The sequence below is a fragment of the Cryptotermes secundus genome, unplaced genomic scaffold (genome assembly GCF_002891405.2).
Source record: "Cryptotermes secundus unplaced genomic scaffold, Csec_1.0 scaffold654, whole genome shotgun sequence".
In the NCBI taxonomy this organism is placed as follows: domain Eukaryota; kingdom Metazoa; phylum Arthropoda; class Insecta; order Blattodea; family Kalotermitidae; genus Cryptotermes; species Cryptotermes secundus.
Window position 1 is genome coordinate 1,229,621 of NW_019727402.1, and position 21,774 is coordinate 1,251,394.

Consider the following 21,774-nt stretch of genomic DNA (forward strand, 5'->3'; position numbering starts at 1 on the left):
TCCCTAGTGGAACTCCCTCAAAATGGCAAGAATGACGTCTACATAATCAGTTACACTAATGTTAAGTCATCATACCAAAACATTCATCATGTCACATGAAGAACATAAACAGTCATACTTTTATATTATTACAGTTTACACTACATCTTTTTGTGGTACCAGCTAATTTGGAGACTTCAGTTTGAATTGAGATCGCATATATGAAAAACATAATTTTTGTTTGAGTAAATTCTTGTATGTATGCATCCCATTTTAACTTCTGCATTTTTTCTTTCATGAACTTTCTTACATCTCTTTTTTCAAATGTTTGCATGGCTACATCAGTAGTTTCTTAAATCTTGCACAAGAAAATAAATAATCTATGATACAATTATAAAAGTAAGTAGTTTTTTTTGGGGGGGGGATGCTGCGTAATATTTTAATTTCTGCAATACCTTCATTGCTAGGATATTATATAATTCAAAAAGAAAGCTTGATTTGAATTATTGGGTCCTAGATGCTTTTCCTATTTAGTACATTACTTTCTAGGATATTTATAATTAAAAAAGATCATGTTCTTAATTATGAAATCCTGGCTACTTTTGTATATCATCTGAATACTAGGATATTGTATAATTCAAATGGAAAGGGCATCTTGAATTATGACATCCTAGGTAGTTCTTCATCTAACCTTGCACAGTGCTAACATAAAAGTAATATAAAGTAGCATTTTTAATTCTAGATTTAAAAGATATTGCTAAATCTTTGGCATGGAAAACATGCTCTATTTTTTGGCATGAAGGAAAGTGTGATTATTATTTGTAGCATCACGGTTTATCTCAAAAAGATAGATACATTAGGTGCTTACACATTTTCTTTCCTATTTAATTCACATGTTTCTGTTTTTTGTATAATGGCAAGAGTAGCTGATAATGCATGGAAGTAGCTGATAATATTTAAAATACATTTGGACAATAACATTTTATTACCAATATAAGGTAATAACAGGAAAGAAAAAGTAATATATGCAGTTTTAGGAGGAAATTGATAGTGGAAGTGCTTTAACGAATGATGAATATATGAATAAGATCTAAAAGTTTGTGGTGATGGTAAATTGCTACAATTACTATGTTTTTGGACACAATCCATCGTCTTGTCTATTTTTAAAAACTGTCCTTTTCCTGTTTTAAAACACAACATTTCGGAGACTGGATTCTGTCCCTGTCCTCAGGTAAAACCTACTCAGTTAGGTCCGGTCTGGAGCTAGGGGCTAGCTCTATCCATTGGACCAAACTGAGTAGGTTTTACCTGAGGATGGCGACAGAATCCAGTCTCCAAAACATTGTGTTTTAAAACAGAAACAGGACAATTTTTTAAAAATAGACAAGACGATGGATAATGTCCCAAAACATAGTATTCGTAGATGAATATATGGCCATAACACACTTTGTAGTTATAACTGTAAAGTCTGTTAGTTTTCTAAAAGGCAAGGAATTGCTGATTGTCTGAGGGGACCCTAGCTTCTCAAGAAGTGTTGTCCTTCATGGAGTTGGGCTTAGTGATTATTTTGTGAATTTTCTGAAAGACATTCATTATAAAATCTGGCATGCAAACTAAGAATTAGCAGCAATTTCACAATTTTAATGAATATTAAATATGGCTTATATTTGTTAAAATATTTTGAGAAATTACATTTTGACATAATATCTGTAACAATGTTCACTGTTGGGCAGTTCTGCAAGACGTACACAAGTTGTCTGTACTGTAAAATAAAAGATTCAGCAATTTTATTATCCTCTCTTAAATTGTTATAGTTCCTGGCATCTATTTTGTTTGGATATTTATTTAAAATACTATTAATCTTACTATGCCAAAATTTGAAGCTTATTGCAGTTTTGTAATACAAAATTGTAACTTTTTTTATGAAAAGATAAATTTCTGGATTAATTCTTATGCCACAGTGATTTCCATCATTTTAGTTTGCACACTATTCACTATACTGCACTTTTGCATCTCACCTCATTTTATCATCCTTGGTAGTTGTTGAAGCATATAGTTAGTTACATTGCAGTAGAAAATTTTGTAATTAATTAGCTAAAGCCAGTGTTTCCCAGCCTTTGATATTCAGACTGTACCAATACTGGGCTTAATTTATGTGGCTACTGAAATACCAGTTGATGTTATATTGTACATGTTTTATTATAATTGGAAGATTGCTAATCTGCAACTAATAACTTCTTTACTGTGTATTTTCTTTATAGTGACTAAATGATTTGAATTAAACATTACTACTTTTTTCCTCTTGCCATTTTCCATTATTTAGTGATCTGGCTATGGTGAGGAAGAGAAGACATGGTTCTGGAGTCAATAGTTGCATCCTCAGAAACAGGGAGGCAGAGATTCTTGGAAGACAGATTATTTCATATGTTCTCCTGCATAAAATTTAGTTTCAAATGTTTAATGTGGGCAGTTATGACATATTTTCAGTTTTTAATAGTATGTAAGGATGTTCATTTTTGTGTTGTAAAGAAATATGTTTAGACGAGATTTGTATACTGTTATTTATACTAAATCCGGTGTAGTAACCCTAGATTAATGGCTGTGGGGATCTGTTGCACTGACAATGTGACACCCTGTATCCGCAAAAGCTGGCACAAACTTCGCCAACATGCGGCAGTCACTTGGTCGGTATAGTCCACTTGCAGACTACAGGCCACAGAGTTCTTTTTTTGTACTAAGTTATATGCTTCTGGGATGTGACAACGTACAGTTTGGTAGATAGGTACCAGTAATATGGAGGAACTTGTCATGTCCATCTTCATCACAAAGATGGAAACAGCAGAATTCTCTGAAACATTGCTACCAATCTCCAAAACTACATGGTATCACATCTCAGAGATTAATAATAATATGTATTGCTCACCACTATGAGAATCTCAGGTATAAGTTATATTGTAAAGACAAAGTGGATATAGGACTGACCCTTGGAAAATTCACTGCCATTTTACTGGTCTGTATATAATAAAAGGCTGTGAACTGCTGGCTTAAGTGATCAGATTTCATGTTTAGAAATAATGAGGTAATTTAATTTCTATGAATGTTATTTAACATAAATCAGTTAGCACCTTACAATTTGTGGGAAGAACAGATGCTTTTGTCCATAAGAATTAGGTTGTCATATTATAGATGGCAAGGAATTAAAGCTGCATCCTTGTAAGTTGACAGAATTCCATGTTGCATTAACAGAAAAAAGTTACAATATTACTTGGAGGCAGACATTTTTAAACGTTGTCTAGACCAGCTCTGGTGTTCACCCAGTCTCCTATCCAATGGGTACTAGGGGTTCTTTCCCCAGGGCTGAAGCGGCCAGGGCATGAGGCTGAGCACTCACCTCCAGCTAGTGCCGAGGTCAAGAAAACGTGGGTCTATACATCCACTCCCTCATACATCTTCATGGTGCAGTGCTTAAGTAATTAATTAAGCATAGGAACTTTACCTTATCTAAAAGCCAGCACAAAAGCCTCTACATGTTTAGCAGAACAGAAAAGTTTTAATATAAGTTTTATTTATTATCAAATGCAGCAGAAGCTTGTTGTGTTGTATTTGATATTAAATATGATTTAAATTGATTTCTAATAACAATGATGCCTCTTTTTTTAGATGGAGATGAACGAATTATGATATGATCTGACTCTTCCAGGAAATGAACTTGAATTTTAAACACAAATTACTCCATATGGAATTCTGAATCAACTGAACTGCACTGATGTAGTAATTTCCCCAGAATTTATTATTTTTCTGAGCTTGTTTCTCCAATTTCTGCATTTGTTGTTCATACTAAATATTCCTAGTAACTTGTTTAATTTAGTGATGAATGAATCAACAGTGATGTCTGGTCAGTTAGATTAGTTTCTGCATGAGAGTTCTGATGAAGATGTGCAACATGCTTCAAAAAATGAATACAGCTCATGGAAAAGTGATCTATGGAAATATCAGGCATGTGATTCGTTTTTAGAGACAGTGAACTTGCATAATGCCATAATTAGTTTGTAGTGATGGTGTATGTTCAGAACAATAGAAGGTTTTATACACTGATTTCTACTTTCAATTTTTACAAAATATCATTTTATATAAAAAAATATATATGATTTGCTGAGTTCAAAGTAAAGACATGCAATGTTTTCCTTGTTAGTCATTATTAAAATTAATATACGGTCCATGGTGCACATGTTTACTAATTCATTTGTTGAATGTCCTCTAGTTATGATAATTAAAGACCCTCTTTTTGTTTACATTTTCTACTTACAGTTGAAGTAAACTTTATTTGAGATTTATGAACATAGATCACAGTTTCACAAGCCTGACCTCCACATTGGATGTTACACATGTGTGATGTTGAATGGAATATGCTGTGTCAGCAGTGTAATGTATGTGTGACTCATGTGTACAGGGCTTGTGTTGAGTGACATCATTGAGAAGTACTTTGTATCCCCAACACTGCTTCGAGTGGTGAGAGTGGCCAAGGTGGGTCGAGTCCTGCGTCTGGTGAAGGGTGCCAAGGGTATTCGAACTTTATTGTTTGCTCTGGCCATGTCCTTGCCAGCGCTCTTCAATATTTGCCTCCTGCTATTTCTCGTCATGTTCATCTTTGCCATATTTGGCATGTCCTTCTTCATGCATGTCCGCGACAAAGGTGGCCTTGATGATGTTTACAACTTCAAGACATTTGGACAGTCCATGATTCTGCTCTTTCAGGTTATTATTATTTTTTATTGTTATTGCTATTCATTCATTCAGTAATTGATTTATTCACTGTCCATTATATACAGGTTTAATTGAGGATGAATTATAATAATGAAATGTGTTGAATCTGTTCTTTATAAGGCACTACCATATTACTACTGCTACTACTGTTAGTGTTATTGTAACGGAGATATAACTAAAACCAGGAATTTGTGGAAATCAAGTGTCATTAAAAAGCTGTGCACTGGTAACCAGTGATGATAGTGTCATCACTATGAAACATAGCTGAAGAACTCCAGCATGCAGTGGAGGCATTTTACTCCCCCCCCCGGAAGAAAATTCTTCTGTAAGATTAAATTCATGGATAACAGTTTTTTCCCTCCAAGTTTTAATTCTGAGGTAGTTCTCAGTCAGTACTCTGTATAGCTCTGAAACAAAGTATGTGTAATTTCAACTTATTCACATTGTTTTACTGGTTTTCTTATCTTTAACAATTGAATGCCTGATTTATAACATTACAATATACATAAGTATATGCCGCTCCTGGAATTATAATGTTACATTTTTATGCAGTTCAGTTTTCAGTGTTTTTCTGTATTGATACACGCAACCAGTACTATGAACAGTAACTGTACCATACACCAGGTAGTGTGGAAATGCTAAATTTTAATTTTCCACCAAGATAGGGTGTTTAAATCTGAAATTGTGTAAAATGAGATATTTTGTTAAAATGGCTGGGTGGACTGTGCAACCTTCATATGCCGGGTTCTGAATGAGTTTATGTTCATTAGAAAATATAGATATACATGTAGTTAGCATCCCACATTCAGTATTAACTGCTGCGCTTCCATTAGCATGAAAATTACCATTTCATGCACATCACAAATTATACATAATGCAAAGGGCAGCCTACCCATGTAGTGGATAGCAGCACCACCTACACTATAAATATGTGATTTCTGTACTACTAGTAACATAAAAATCCAGTCTATCAAAGTATTATGCTTTGTGATTTTAAGATAATCTCACATTTTTCATAAAGTAATAAGGGAAGACCCTGATCTGACAATGAGGTAAATATGATTTTTTTTAATATTTTTTGCTGTTTGGGCGAGACTAAGTCCCTTGTACTGTGGCCACTTCTGACATATTGTACCAGCCCCGGATGATAGGTGAGGGTGATTGTGGAGCAATTGGTGGAATGAAGATTGGCAGGGGAAACCGAAATACTCGGAGAAAACCTGCCCCAGCGCCACTTTGTCCAACACAAATCCCACTTGATCAGACCCGGGATCGAACCCAGGCCACCATGGTGGGAAGCCAGCGACTAACTGCTTGAGCTATGGCGTGGCCAGGTAAATATGATATTAACACAAACTGATAATTTCTTGAAGTAGCTCCACATGGTGTGGAAGATATCTGTATCTGAGATATAAAGCAAGGTAATGTTTTTGAGCTAGTGAGTAGCATACACAACTTCCTTCACTGCTTGACCAATCCCGTGTGTGACAGGAAATCTGGTTGCTCGTGAGAATATGTATAAGAAGAAAATTGTAATTCATTAGGCTGTAATTACCTTGCCTACATTTTCTTGGAGCCATAGAAATTACATGGCAACGCTTTTGTAAGTGGCAGTTCTGAAGATGACCACCAAACTGGTAAAGTTCAGAATACTCAGGATTTTATTGGTCTAGATGTTTATTCACTAATCAAAACAATAAAAACATACTTGTAAATAGACTGTTAATAAATGTGTTGCAAGGTATAAAACATTAAGTGGAAGGAGCATGAAATAATACATTCACTCTCTTCAGGTTAGCTGTTTGTTCAAGTCTGTAATGCACATCAATAGAAATTAATGCTGTGTACGTGAAATAATTTAGTCGATGGATTTAGAATTTTCTTTTTGAGTTATAATTCTGAGCAACATATATCTGCTCTGATCTATGATAAACTGACCAACAGCCAACCCTGATTCCTCCATGTCAGCTGACTGAAACTAAATTCCACTATGATTAGTGCCATTTCAGAATTTTTAAATCTAGAAACCCCTTCATAGACTGACTTAATGAGCCTGTCCTTACTGAGAACCTTCTGTTTATTAAGAAAAGTGTAATTTTGACATCAAATCAACTGGAATGTCCAAGAATATATACTTTGATTATTGCAATTTATTATTAATGGAGAGATAATGATCATGTTTTTTGCTGACATATTTTTTATTTTGCAAATAGATGTCAACATCTGCAGGATGGGATGGTGTGTTAGATGGTATCATTAATGAGGATGATTGTCGCAAGCCTAACAATGAGCTGGGCTATCCAGGCAACTGTGGGTCTGCAACCATTGGAATTGCGTTCTTGTTGTCATATCTTGTCATCAGTTTCCTGATTGTTATCAACATGTATATTGCTGTCATTTTGGAAAATTACTCCCAGGTATATACTCTGGAATACTTTTCAACTACTAAAGAGGAACTAGCTATATTTACATGCCCATTATAGATCTTATTTCATGATGAACGTTTTTTTTATTGCTAGTGGGGTGGGACTAAGTCCCTTGTACTGCAGCCACTTCTGGTCTATTGTACCAGCCACAGATGATAGGTGAGGGTGATTGTGGAGCAATTAGTGGAATGAAGATTGGCAGGGGAAACCGAAGTACTCTGAGACAACCTGCCCCAGCGCCACTTTGTCCACCACAAATCCCGCTTGGCCAGACCCGGGATCGGACCCGGGCCACCACGGTGGGAAGCCAGCAACTAACCGCTTGAGCTATGGTGCGGCCCTCATGACAAACTTACTAGATTAACATCCATTCTGACATGAAACTATTTAACTAGTAATGAAGTTAACTAAGATATAGGAAACTTCTTGAAAAGTATATAGTCTTCTTGATTTTCAGATACTGGATGAAAATATGACTCTTCCTGCAAAAACCAAATTTGTGTAATGAAAAATTTTCCTTTGTTAGAAGATTAATCTGGCTTGCTAGCAGTACTTAGTTTAATTTAGAAATCTAAATTCCTTTTAATATTTGAGCAGTGGTTTATAATATTTGCAGATACATAATTATAAGTAACTTAGCTCTCAGAAGATAATAGGAGAGTTTACTTTCACTGATACTGTAAATGGAAACAGCCACATTTCCTGAGTGAGATATCACATGTGTGGTGTGGAAAGGGTTAAATGATCACTAAACTAATACTGCCTAAAGAACTCCAATTAGTCAAGAGTTCAGCAGTTGGTGTCTGGCCTTTTACTATGCCAAGGAGTTAGGTTTGCAGTAGGATCTTTCTCTGTGGTGTGTACTTCACTGACCAAATGGGAACCAAGCATAAACAGTGATTCTTACCATTTCCTGTTTTGGTGGATGTCTTATATGGTAAATTCATGTGAAGCTGTTATTGACATCTCTCAACTAAGAGCCTACATCTCTTTGTCTCTCATATTATTTACAAAGGATTGAATATGATGTTGTTTGCAGAATGTTAACAGACTTCATTCTAGGTCACTTTGTAAAATGAAGGACAACTTTATAATCATTTTATATATAGAATTAAGTTATTTCATAATAAATTAATGTAATCACTGGAGATATTTCTGTTTTATGTTGGTCAGTGTGATATACAGGTAAAGATTGATAAAGGTTGTGATTTTTACGGGAATTCAGATGCATTTCTTTGTAGAAAGAATTATTGGTTAAACAAATATTGTAGACAAAGAATTTGATGTAATATTATATTCTCATGTTGAAGGACAAGTTTATTAAATTCATGTTGTTACTTTGAGGATTGTGGTTTGAAATTCCACTGATGATGTCAAATTTTACTTTGACATTTTTACATTAATATGTAATTAAATATTAATATGTAATTATTAAACATACAGTTTTACATTAATATCAAATAGCCTTCTCTTGCAGTTATGTGTGGGACCATATTGTGACTGTAATTTATGTTGAATGTAGTTAATGATGCATATTTTCTTTCGTGTTTTATTTCAGGCCACAGAAGATGTGCAGGAAGGTTTGACAGATGATGACTATGACATGTATTATGAAATCTGGCAGCAGTTTGATCCAGATGGTACACAATATATCCGCTATGACCAGCTGTCAGATTTCCTTGATGTGCTTGAACCTCCACTACAGATACACAAACCAAACAAGTACAAGATAGTGTCAATGGACATTTCAATCTGCAAAGGTGACCTCATGTTCTGTGTGGACATTTTAGATGCCCTTACAAAGGACTTCTTTGCAAGGAAAGGAAATCCTATTAAAGAGACTGCAGAACTGGGTGAGGTGCAAACCCGACCTGATGAGGTAGGTTATGAACCTGTATCATCGACACTGTGGAGACAACGTGAAGAATATTGTGCGCGGCTCATACAAAATGCATGGCGCAAGCACAAGCAGCAGCGCCAGGGTGGACCAGGTGATGATTCTGATGATGCTGGTGATGATGCAGATCCCCACGATCGTCATCAGACTGCTGTTCTTGTTGAGAGTGATGGATTTGTTACTAAGAATGGGCACCGTGTGGTAATCCATTCGCGATCACCCAGTGTGACGTCGCGGTCAACTGATGTCTGAGCCAGGCAGCGTCCCCCCCTCCCATTTGCACGCAATGATTAAAATTAAGCTCTGCTGCCTGCCTGTCTTCCTTTCCTGACTGTGGGCTGGCCAGCAGGCCAATTACAAACTCATAGCATAAACTGTGAGCATCCAGTTGATGTCTTGTGGCAGAACCATTGTCTGCCATCAAGTTGTCAAGTGGCTCATGGCAATGCAAATCTAGCCCAAATGACAGGGAGGGAGTGCCTCTGTCCCCCTTGCATACAACCCAGACAAAGCTGCAAGGTTGAGCTGCATATTTTAGTTCCATCTGTCTTGTCCACATGAACACAAGTGGCCAAGTGAGCGAGACTGCAGGCAAGGGACAGAGGAGAATTTTTCAGGAACTCTACAGCCGCAAGCAATAGAAATGAATGTCATAGAGGAAAAGGGTAAAGTAGTTAATATCTCTATCCTGGGCCTTGCAGTTCCTTCCCCACCACTAACAGTTGCCATGCTCTTGCTGCCTGGCCTGGGACAGGATAGTAATTTTCTGTGAATATATAAGAAGGAACAAATTGGTGTTAATGGGACCCAAATGGGTGAGGTACATGCACACTGACCGGGACTTTCCATTTGTCTGTGTAGGCAGATGTCCGGTGGTATTGACAGTCACAGTAATGCAGGTTATTATAGTGCTGTTGAAAATCAAGTTGAATGGCGTGGCAAATGATCTCACATCTTTGCTTAATTTTCCTTTGCTCTTTGTTGTGTTCTTTGCGTGTGACATCTTTTCAAGCCCTCCAGCCCCTCATCACAGGAAATGAAGGGGAGGTTTGGGTGTGAACTCAGGAGGGGAGGGGCGAGCTCTTTTAACTAGCGAGCTCTGCTGTCTACCTGTCTGCATAAGCTTGTTAAAGAAGATAGTTCTTAAAGTGACACAATACTGAAATGTGCTTCATTTGCAAGACAATTTTTAAATTAATTCGATTCATTCTCCAATTTGCCAGTGCTAGATTTTTTCTCTGTTAAGAAGATTCAAGCTTGGTATTGGATAAATGAACTTCACCGCCATCACATTAATTATTTTTGTATTCATTTTTTTTTCCTGCTAATATAATCGTTGGGACAAAGTGCTTAGACGTTAAACGCAATTAGTTGCGACTACCTGTCGGCCAAGGTTGGAGAGAGATGCTGCCTGCATGTTAATTCGTATTTTCAATGAGGGTGGGTTTGGGAATAACATAAACATGCATATGTTGTTATTTTTTCCTTCTCATGCAAGCTCTTGTCGTGTTTTTCACTTGTTACTTTTCTACACTACTTTTCTTTATGAACATAAATGTTTCTTAATGTGAGGTGTACATAGATTTCCATCCCAGTGTGAGGCTGAGTGCAAAAGTTCTTCATAGGGCTACTTCTTTTCCTTACCATGTGCAGGGATGAGAGTTCTAAACATGATACAGACATGCCATAATTTTTTATATTGTCTCCAACTCAACTTCATATCAGATTGACAGTTGTGCACAATTTCAGGTAATCTGTAATAATTTCAATTTTGAGAGAAACCACAGAGGCTGTTGCTTCCCGGTCTGCAGCCTGCAGGGTGTGTGCCCACATGATCAAATGTGTTATTTATGTATGCTGCGAGAAATGGTTCCTCTTCAGCAGAGCTGAATAAGAGTTGAGAACTTCAGTTTGACATATGGCAACATCATCTTTGTTTAGAGGTCAAAACAAACAACTATATACAATGTTCTAGTACCCTTATGATATATATTATGTTAAAGCAATTGATATTGTATTTGTTACCACTGTAATATTTAGAACTCTTACTTCTTGCACTTGAGGGAGTAAGGTTTTATTTCGTACAATAGACGGTTCACTTTGAATAACCACTCACATGAGGCTTTACAGAAAGCATTGATTTTCATGCTGTATGTGTGTTAATAGTGATATAATCACATTGTTCTTCATGAAATCTGAAATCTTGTGGCCCTGTTGATAACATACTTAAGAAAAGCAAAAGGTACTATGTGACTACTGTTATTCTCATATCAGTGAAAATTGCTTTCCCCTTTGTAAGGAATTTCATTCTATATGAAAGTTCCTAAAGCAATAAAAAAAAGAGTATAAATTAATTATTTTAAATTTAGAGGGAAATAAGGTGGCATATCTCTCATTAGATGAGAAAGAATTGTTTTGTTTACTCATTTTGTGTTTGAAATCGGATCATTTATCCTCTTTTTCTGGTCAGAATGTTCAGTCTCTTGCATACAATAATGTGGCAGCTTGTACAGGCTGGTTGGTGCTATGTTGTATGTATGAGGTTCTGTGTCCTCGACTTGCCTTCCTTCACTGCAGCCCATCATACACCCCTCTCCTTCCCCTTTTGTGGGCGTATGCATGGGGTGTTGAATAGAACAGTCAGGGACTCATGTGGTGTGTTGAACTCATCTGGCTAGTAAGATATTGTTTGTTAAGTTTTACATTCAGTACCATTAAGAGTATGGTTTCAGAAATATACTCTTCTGGAAAAGGGGAGTTTAGTTTTTATATGAGCTCAACTGTGAGACTGTGTGCTTTCTCACATAATGGTAATACTCACATTTATCACTATGTCATTCATTATGAACTATCAGCATCTCTCTTTTCCCCCCATTTCTTGAGAATGTAATGAGACCAGACAGATATACAGAATTTGCTTTGCACTCTGTACACACTTCGGTATAATTCCTACCAGCACTGCATAAATTGTTTTGAAAAGGTCAAGTGGAAGAAAGAAATTCTTAATTTTGTAGTGTAGGCTTTCACAGAATTTCACAGTCATATTAAACATTCTACTGTCACACTTCCAGAAATGTTTATGTATGAGTTGAAAATAAAAAAAAGAATGGTCTCTCAGAAATAGAATTCTATTCCAACTCTGTTGCGTGAGAACTTTCAGTATAGAATATTATATTTATATCACCATCATCATAATAATCATTGTTATCATTCTGGCTTCTTCTTTCATCAAACAGTAACAATAACAACAAAAGTTGAACTTCATTATGGATGGCTTTGATCTGCTCTAGAGCTTTATAAATTATTGCAAAGTGACGCCAAGTGTGTGATTTGTCCGGTAGTCCAAGTAGTGCAGACATGTCCATCATTTTGTTATTAAACATTATACATACAACAGTCAGACTGTAGTGGATGATATGTATATACATACATGAATACATTCTCTTGCAAAGTGTGTGACATCTCACACCGCCCTTGTAATGAAACACTCATTATTGCTGGTTGGTTATGCACAAATTGGTTATTGTATGTGGCAAAAAATCACAAAATATGCCATTATGTTAACATATTAAATAACTTTTTTAAATCAATTATTATAACAGTTGGCTTTAAGAAGGCAGTTGTTGCTCAAAGTTTGAAAACCAAGACTCTTGTTACTTTTTGCGTTGCTTTTTCTATACATGATATCCAGATATCCAGTGTTGCAACCAAATTTGAAATAATAAAAATAAATAAATAACGTGTATGACATGAAACTTCGATTGCTTCTAAGATCTGTGATGCCATTATTTTATTGTGTTAACTCTAAGAAAAAACAGTTCTCCTTGTTAAAGAATGTTTTACATAGCACAATGTTATGTGGGAGAGAGATGTGTTAAGGTAATCATAATTAACTAATAATATTAAGTACTCCTGTTGTTGATGCTTCTTGGCATGGGTGCTGCCCTATCACTCAAGGCTTGTTGTAAGCCAGGGCCAGTGGTTGAGCATGTCTGCAAGGTTCAGTGACATGACCACTGTAGGTTCTGTAATTTTTTTAAGAAATTTCGGTGCAAAGCTGGTCTAGATACAAAAGAAAGAAACTGCTTAAGTTTATTGTTTTTAAAAAATAACTTAATAGAATTACATGCAGTCTCATTGAAATATTTCATATGGCAAATGAAACAGTTTGGAACACACAAGTCCGCATACTAGTCGTAGTACATAAAATAAACCACCCACACATTTGAAGTGTATTCAGTATGTAGCATTATTAGGCACATTTTCTGAGAATGATTGCAGGGAAAATCCCTGTCAATATCTTCTCCATGACAGGAGTTTTTTTTTTAAAGGAAACAATAATTTCAATATGTTTAGTAATAAATACGTTTTAAGCAAATACTGGAATTTGGCTGCTTTTTATAATGTATGATACCAGTAAGGAAATGATGTGTGCAAACTGCATATTGTTTGTATATTAAGATATATTTGAATAAGAGAGATTATATTATATAATAATTATAAATAAAGTATGCATAATATAAACATACAATACTGTAGATACTGTATGTTCATAGGATGTATAAAATGCAGACAGAATGATGTATATACAAAAACTAAACAACGATTCATTGGGAAGGTACTCAGCTATGAGGTATAACTGATTTCAGCAAGAAAAGTTGAAGAATATTGCTTCAGTTTGTTAAAGAAAAGAAGCTGAATTTTCATTTGCTATAACACTTTTCGTTCTTCCCTCTTATTGCTAGCCGTTTCTAGAGAATCATATCCATGTCAGAATTTTTTGCCACAACACCAACCGGAAAATACACAAAATTCTTTTCTCAGTGAAAGGTAAGTCCACACTGAAGTTAATTAACATTGTTATTAGACATTACTAATTCACTGTCAGTGTTAATGCAGAAAATGTTAGTATTGTTGATCAACTTTGCTTTAGAACTACTTTAATTTTTCATTTTCACTCACATCTTTGCTTGTGAAGGTGCATATTCTTATCCTTGAACTTAAGATGGGCAGAAAAGAAAGATAAATAGAATGTTTGTTCCTGCAGACACAATATTAGAAAGAAGTCCTCTGCTATATCATTGTACCTTAGCAGAGACAGTTCTTGAGCATGAAATAAATTGGATTTTTATCTATTAAAGAAGATGTGAGGCTTGCGCTTCTCACAGCAATGAATATTAAGATTAAGGTCTTCAGGTATGGGACACCATGTAGTATGATGGATCAGTACCAACATTTGTGAGGAATATGCTGCCTCCATCTTCAAGGCCTGAAAATATAGGCAGTATATTTCTCCAAAACGTTGGCATTTATACGTCCCAAAAGACCACATTCTGGAAGGTATGATCTTCCAGCAGGTTCTTCTGTTTTGGAGGAAAATAATATGGTGTAATATAGCTATGAAATATATCAAATTTTCTAAACCCTGACTGCCATAAAAAACCATAAACTCTATTGATAGAAAGAAAGCAGTTTTCTGGGATTTGGCACCGTGTATATATGGTGTTCACCGACGTTTCGGAGGAACGTATCGCCTCCATCTTCAGGGTAGAAGGAAAAATATAAGGAATCCGCAGGCGAAGAGACCGTGAGAACCCGTACAAGCAGACTGGTGTTGGAAATATACACAGCTATGTGAGAGCAGTGATAGATGTCAATTTTCATTTTACCTCCGTTCTCCAAAATTGTTTGATTTGTACCCATAAGATTACGTTCTAAAATAAATGCACAGTTCATTAGTACAAGTTAAGGAAACATGTAATTCAGTATAGTGACAATGTTAATCTATGTAGTATGAACCATGCAAAACCTTGATCAACAGTGATCCTTAGCAGTGTTTATTAACAATGTTAAGAGATATTCTTGGTTGTGGATGCACCATAGAAGAAGCTTTCTACATTGGTTGAGTCCCAGAGTGGTACCTTGGAGTACCAAGCCGCACATTTCGTAGTTTCATCCAGCATCTTGTAGGTTTGTAGAAGGTAACACACTGCTGCCATATAGTGCTGTTTAACAACAGCATTACACAAAGTATAGTAATTTGCATAATATTGCAAGGGGAGAATTTTATCAGCTCCAAATTCGCATAATTATTAATTCAACTAAAATACTAGCCTATGTGTCCAATCTAATATAATAAAAAATAGATTGGTTTAAAAAAGTGAAGCTCTTTTAAGAATAAAAATGTCATGTTGCCATTTCAATTTTTAATTCTCCAGTTTTGCCTTTGTGCTTGCACTTTACTTCCTTTGTACAATGTTTTCGATTTCACGGTTTGTACTATAACAATCTGTACATAATACATCATCGAATAAATTTTTGATAACTTATCACAGAATACTGCAATCCATATTTTGATGTTTAATCCTTGTTCGAAATCTTGGCATGCAGAATTGGATGGTAGTTAAGGACACATGGGGCTCGTACTTGCCATAGGGCAGTGGTGGTGAACACTGTTCATGCATTGCATGTGTGCAAAACGAATTATCATGTTTATTTGAATCTAAGGTGACAAAGAAACTTGTATGGCTATTGGCAAAGCATTATTTATACAGAAATGTCAATGTAAAACTTCCATAAATGCCATAAATTTATTCTATAACAAATTACATGATAATGCCACATTCAAAGGATTTGCATTGAAATGATGTTGGTTTTGTCAGGCCCTGTGGTCTTCCCAAGACCTAAATATTTACAGTCTCTTGATGGACTTCACTGTCAGTCAGGAACATAGTTACAACCCTTATTTTGCATTAAGAAGAGAGTAATTCAGAAGTTGGCTATTCTTCATTAAGCATTGTGATTGGAAAGTTTTTGAAAGTGTTATCTTAGATTTCAAGGAATTTGGCACTTCGCATTACATGGTAATCACAGTTTTTTCACATCCATGGATTGGTAGTTTGTGTTTGGAGTACCATGTTGTAACTATGAGAAAGAAAGGCCCAGTCCTCCATTTGCCCAACAAACAATAATTTTAATATTACAATTAATGTATTAAGATACAAAAATGAAACAATATTTCAATTGAAGTAAATTGAAATTTCCAGATTTTTACAGTTTATCAGTTAATTGTAAGGGTAATGAACAATGCAATCAGTTACTGATAATTCTTTGGAATTTTTCCAATTAATAATTACATGCTTTTTTATAAGAGACTGTGGAACGTGTATGCCCCATTTTACATGACATTTTTTGCAAGCTTGCTAAATCTTCACTGATATCAGGTTATGATTTCTAGTTCTTTCATTCTTTGAAAGTTGCGAAATCATACTTTATTGAATGATGCCTTGCAACTTACTCCATGGATCAAGTCCTCAGAAATCAGATAGTCATTCATCCAGTTCAAAATTTACAGCCTTTAAAGTATGGACAGCAAAAATTATTCCCACTCAGTTTTTAAAGTGCTGAAATGTTGAAAGTATAACGGCAATATGAAGCTAGATTTGCGGAATAGTTACTATACTTTATAAAGCCATGACAAAGAGATAAGATGTGATTGAACTCTTACTATGGGTTTCACAGATAAGGTGTATGACCAGACTTTGTACCTGAAGCCAGTAAAACAAGTTGAACTGAAAAGACAATGAATGTCTCATGGTTTGTACCCTTCACATGTGAAAGATGGATGTTGCTACATATTGTCTTTTCAGTATATAGATATATTCTTTAACCCGAGGTTGAGCATCTGCTGGTGAAATATGCAGGTCAGCTGCCATTGCATACTGACACCATGTATATAGGTCTTCCAAACTTTCTGTATGTGGGAAACACATCTGGATATGGACTGAATGTCTCAGGTTTCTACCTAAAGGATTCCATGTAGTAAATGGCAAAAAAAATGAAACCAATTCTATGAATCCAAATGACAAGTTGGTGTTGGGAATGAAGACTGATAGAAACAAGCCAGCTTCTACAGTTAGTGTCCAATTTAGCATACAAGGAAAAATTGGTTGTGAGCTGGTGGTCTAGTTGTTTTTATTAGGTTTACAGAGATATATTCAGTTTATTCCGTTGTCTTAATTCTGTGTACAAATTGAAACTGTAACATACATGAGTTCAATGCAATTTGTAGAGAGGAAACAGATGTTCATGATAAAGAAATGTCAATTTTCAGTTCAACGTAAAGGAAACACTAGCCCCCTTGTTTTGTTATCTCTAAAATTCATTTTAAATCCAATTACTTCTCTCAGCAATTGTCAATATAATGAACAGCGTTTTTACTGTGACTCTCCGTTCTATTCGGTTAGGGGTAGGTGATTATTTAGGCTTGGAGGCTGCATAATCAGATTTAAATAGCTTTAATGGCCACATATCTGTATTCAGGTATTTATTTGTTGTTTACTCAACGACACCATAAGCATCTAAGCGTACATGGCATCAGATGGTAGAATGATTTATTTAGTTATGAATTGGAAAGGATGCCAATGGAAGTTGGTGTGGAATAAGTCATTCAGAGACTTAGTTTAAGATATCCTTTTAGTTAGTATTGAGTGTATTTTTAATTTTCTTCAATTCAGATTTTTTTAATCCATTGAAGATAGGGATCAGATGCCTAGTCTGCTTCACCTGCCACGGCTGTCGTAGCGGGACGTATTATTATTGTTAGTGCAGTGAGAGTGAGTCCACTTGGTACTGGGTCCACTACTGGCCTATTGTACCAGCCCCAAATGATATATGATGGTGATTGTATAGCAATTGGTTGAATGAAGATTGGCAGGGGAAACAGAAGTACTTGGAGAAAACCTACCCCAGCGCCACTTTGTCTATCACAAATCCCATATGACCGGGCTCGAACCCGTGTGGCCGCGGGGGAAGCCAGCGACTAACCGCCCGTGCTATAGGCTGCCTAGTGGGAAGTAAGTAATGTGAGTTAAGGAAGCTCTGATGTCAACGGAACAAAATATGTCAGCTGTGTTTTTTCCGTAATGTAATTTTTACCTCACGATTCCTTCATTTGTATTTATAACATACGTATAGGCTCACATCGGCAATATATAGTCCGAATGTGTTTTGTTTAAACCTTAATAGCAGGCCATAAATTCAACTGTTTGATTTTCTGGCCTTGCATTGAAGTCTGTGCATAAGACTTCGACGGATTGCAACGGTTGTCGGCCATAAAGGAATTAGAGGTTAAGGCCGTGGGTTTCATACACTCCATGTGTTAGTGGCTAAAAACCGCCGAGAAGTCCGCGGAATGATTTGAATCGGATTTTTTTTTTGCCACGACCTAAATCTCGACTCAGTTTTCTTATCAATAGGGAAATTATGTACTCGTGAGAAAATACGTGTTATTATTTGTTCTTCCATAGTGTAAATGAACAATGTGTATATTGGTAATGGATTCATCTAAACACTGTTTCTAGTGGATTAAAAGTTCACTATGAGAAAAGGAAAAATATAATCATATGTTTTTCAGCAAAAGGAGAAATAGCTCATCTACTAGCAGCCATCATATTTATAACATATTCAAAATCCATGTGAGATTGTGTGCGTACGCACGTGCCCAGACATTTTAGTGCGTACATATGTTTGAAGAATGAGAGCTAGAACTTGTTGAGTTTCTGCAGCAATCTGAACGATCTGAACGGACTCTGACTTGCGCGGCGCATGCGCATACACACAAAGTTATATTTGCGGGTTAGGATTCTCGCGGTCAAAAACTGCCGGAGAAAGACTTTATACATGGTTATCGCGGGCCGGTTTGAAAGTATTGGGCAAGCAAATGTCAACCCCCGCATTTGACTCTCCATGTCGAGCACATTGCACTGTGTGATTCCCAGTGACTTTTAAATTTTCTTTCCTAAGTAGCGTGTGTTAAGTCTGGTGAATTTCGGTGGTAAAGTATAGCATTCTCAGTGTGTCTCTGTGTATGTGTGGTGATCCTGCTCTGTGTATCATTGCAAAAGGCTTGGTATAATGGTGAGTAACCAGACACTTTCATGCTGTTATTAGAATGGATTAATTTGCCATTGTGGTAAAGGCTATATTTACAATAAGGCGACGAGTTGGGCTACGTACATCTGTTTTGCTTGAGAGCTATCTTAACGTAATTCGACCTGCGAAATTAATTGTGTTAAAGTACGATCTAAGTTACCATGTAAATATAAGTAATATATTTCCATATGTTGATTACATGTTGTTGAAACCCCGACAGGTTTTGGCCTTACAAAACTATCTTCAGGGGGTGTACTACCACTCATTCACTCACTCACTCACTCACTCACTCACGGTGCTCAGCTCTTCTTGAGAAGCCACCAATTGTGCAGCTGCTCAAGAACTTCCCAGCATTTTGTGGAACCCAAAGGTTTTTTACCATGTTAGCAAGAGCCCTCCACTGGCCCTATCCTTGGCCAGATCAATCCAATCCATCCCATCTCTCTAAGAACCATTTTAATATTGTCAACCTACCTACTTCTTGGTCTTCCCAGTGGTCTCTTTCCTTTCTGCTTTCTCACCAATATCATATATGCATTCCTCTTCTGCCCCATCCATGCTATATGTCCTGCCAATCTCATCCTTTTTTACTTGATCATTCTAATTATACTTGGAGAAGAGTACAAGTTATTAAGCTCCTCATTATGCAGTTTTCTCCAACTGCTTGTCACTTCATCTCTCTTAGGTTCAATTATTCTCCTCAGAACGTTATATTTCATCTCCTGCTTGAGTAAGTTCTACTGGAATTGGATCACTACCTGGCGATTTATACTTTTTCACTTTTGCAATAGTAGTTTCAACCTCAAAGGTGCTAGGATCAGGTACTAACGGCTCAGCTGTAAGGATTTCTATCTGCCTAACATCACTGACCCTAATTTCTTTTAATACTAGTGGGGTGGGACTAAGTCCCTTGTACTGCGGCCACTTCTGGCCTATTGTACCAGCCCCAGATGATGGGTGAGGATGATTGTGAAGCAATTGGTGGAATGAAGATTGGCAGGGAGAACCGCAGTAGTCGGAGAAAACCTGGCCCAGCGCCACTTTGTCCACCACAAATCCCACTTGACCAGACCCGGGATCGAACCCGGGCCGTCGCGGCGGGAAGCCAGCGACTAACCGCTTGATCTGTGGGGCGGCCCATTACTGACCCTATGCACATTTAATAACTGAGAGAAGTAGTTCCTCCACCTATTCAAAATGTTGTGGGAGTCTGCAAGCAGATCACTATTTTCATCCTTCACTAAGTTACTGCCATGCTGGTAACACCTGCTAAAGTCATTTATTCCTCTATGCAGGTCTCTACTATTCTTATTCTTACTACTCATTGCAAGCTCATCAATTTTGCCTTTCAGATATTCCCTCTTTTTGTTCCTGAAATGCCTGCTGGTTTCATGTCTTATATTGTTCAGATTATCCCCATTTAACTCGTTTGGATTCTGTAACTATTGCAATTTGGCCTGCTTTCTTTGATCTAATAATTTTGAGCTTCTTTCATCTAATCGTGGCTTATGCTTCTTCAGTTCATAATAACCTAGACTCTCCTTGGCATAAACATTTATATTCTCTCTTATAGTTTCCCAAGCTTTATTAACGTCCACCTCAGTGTCTGATTTTTCCAAAGCTGCGAACCTATTTGAGATTCCAACACCATACTGCTCTTTACCCTCTACCTCGTTTAATTTCTTGAGATTGAACCTCTCTATATGAACTATATGTGTTGTTTGCTTTCTCACTGCCGGTCTCTCCGTAACTTTTGCCACCACCGGGTAGTGGTCAGTATCACAATCTGAAGGCGTGTACTATAATAATACAAGAAACTACTTACTGCATGTACGCATATTGTGTATGTAAAGGATTTAAAATATCAGTAATAAGTTTCTCATGAAATGTTAAAACTAACATGTTAAATATTCACTGATATAGGTTGTAGATATTACAGTACTTACTTACTTACTCATGGAGCTGAGCCCTTCTGAAGGAGCCGCCAATTCTGCAGCTACTCAAGAATTTCCCAGCATTTTATATGAACTCGAAGGTTCATTACCGTGTTCACAAGAGCCCTCCACTTGTCCCTATCCTGAGCCATATCTATCCAATCCATACCATCCCATCCTATCTCTCTAAGATCCATTCTAATATAGTCCACCCACCTACGTCTAGCTCTTCCCTGTGGTCTCTTTCCTTCTGGCTTTCCCACCGATATCCTATACGCATTCCTCGTCTCCCCCATTCGTGCTACATGACCTGCCCACCTCATCCTCCTTCATTTGATCATTCTAATCATACTTGGAGAAGAGTACACGTTATGAAGCTCCTCATTATGCAGTTTTCTCCAACCTCCTGTCACTTCATCTCTCTTCGGTCCAAATATTCTCCTCAACACCCTCATTCTATGTTCCTCCCTTAATGTCAGAGACCAAGTTTCACACCCATACAGAACCAATGGTTAAATTATAGTTTTGTATATTCTAATTTTTATGTTTTTGGACACCAGACGAAAAGACAAAAGGTTCTGGACTGAATGGTAGCAAGCATTACCCGAGTTCTATCGCCTCTTAATTTCCTCCTGAATCAGGTTTCGATCTGTTATCATTGTTCCCAAATATCTGAACTGTGCCACATTTTCAAAACATCTGTTTCCTATCTTTATGTCATGATCTTGCCCTGCATTTTGGTGACGAGACAGTAACATATACTTAGTTTTCTCTGTGTTTACTTCTAGACCAACCTCTTTACTTGCGTCAATTAAAGTTTGTGTGTTTTTCTTTATGGTAT

At 36.6% G+C, this 21,774-nt stretch overlaps 2 protein-coding genes across 22 annotated transcripts in view; both read left to right on the forward strand.

The window, feature by feature from the left end:
• Nucleotides 1-13,574, forward strand: part of LOC111864711 (sodium channel protein para) — a 289,515-nt gene extending 275,941 nt beyond the window's left edge. For all 21 annotated transcript variants that reach the window (XM_033751552.1, XM_033751551.1, XM_033751554.1 and 18 more), the window contains 3 exons: nt 4,430-4,734; nt 6,957-7,160; nt 8,728-13,574. In XM_033751552.1, coding sequence (XP_033607443.1) covers nt 4,430-4,734; nt 6,957-7,160; nt 8,728-9,318 — 1,100 coding nt within the window. In that variant the 3' untranslated portion in view covers nt 9,319-13,574. The remainder of the gene's footprint in view (nt 1-4,429; nt 4,735-6,956; nt 7,161-8,727) is intronic.
• Nucleotides 13,575-18,772: 5,198 nt separating this feature from the next.
• Nucleotides 18,773-21,774, forward strand: part of LOC111864709 (small conductance calcium-activated potassium channel protein) — a gene marked incomplete in the record, with an annotated part of 758,647 nt that continues 755,645 nt past the window's right edge. Inside the window, 1 exon segment of the mRNA XM_033751546.1 lies at nt 18,773-18,984.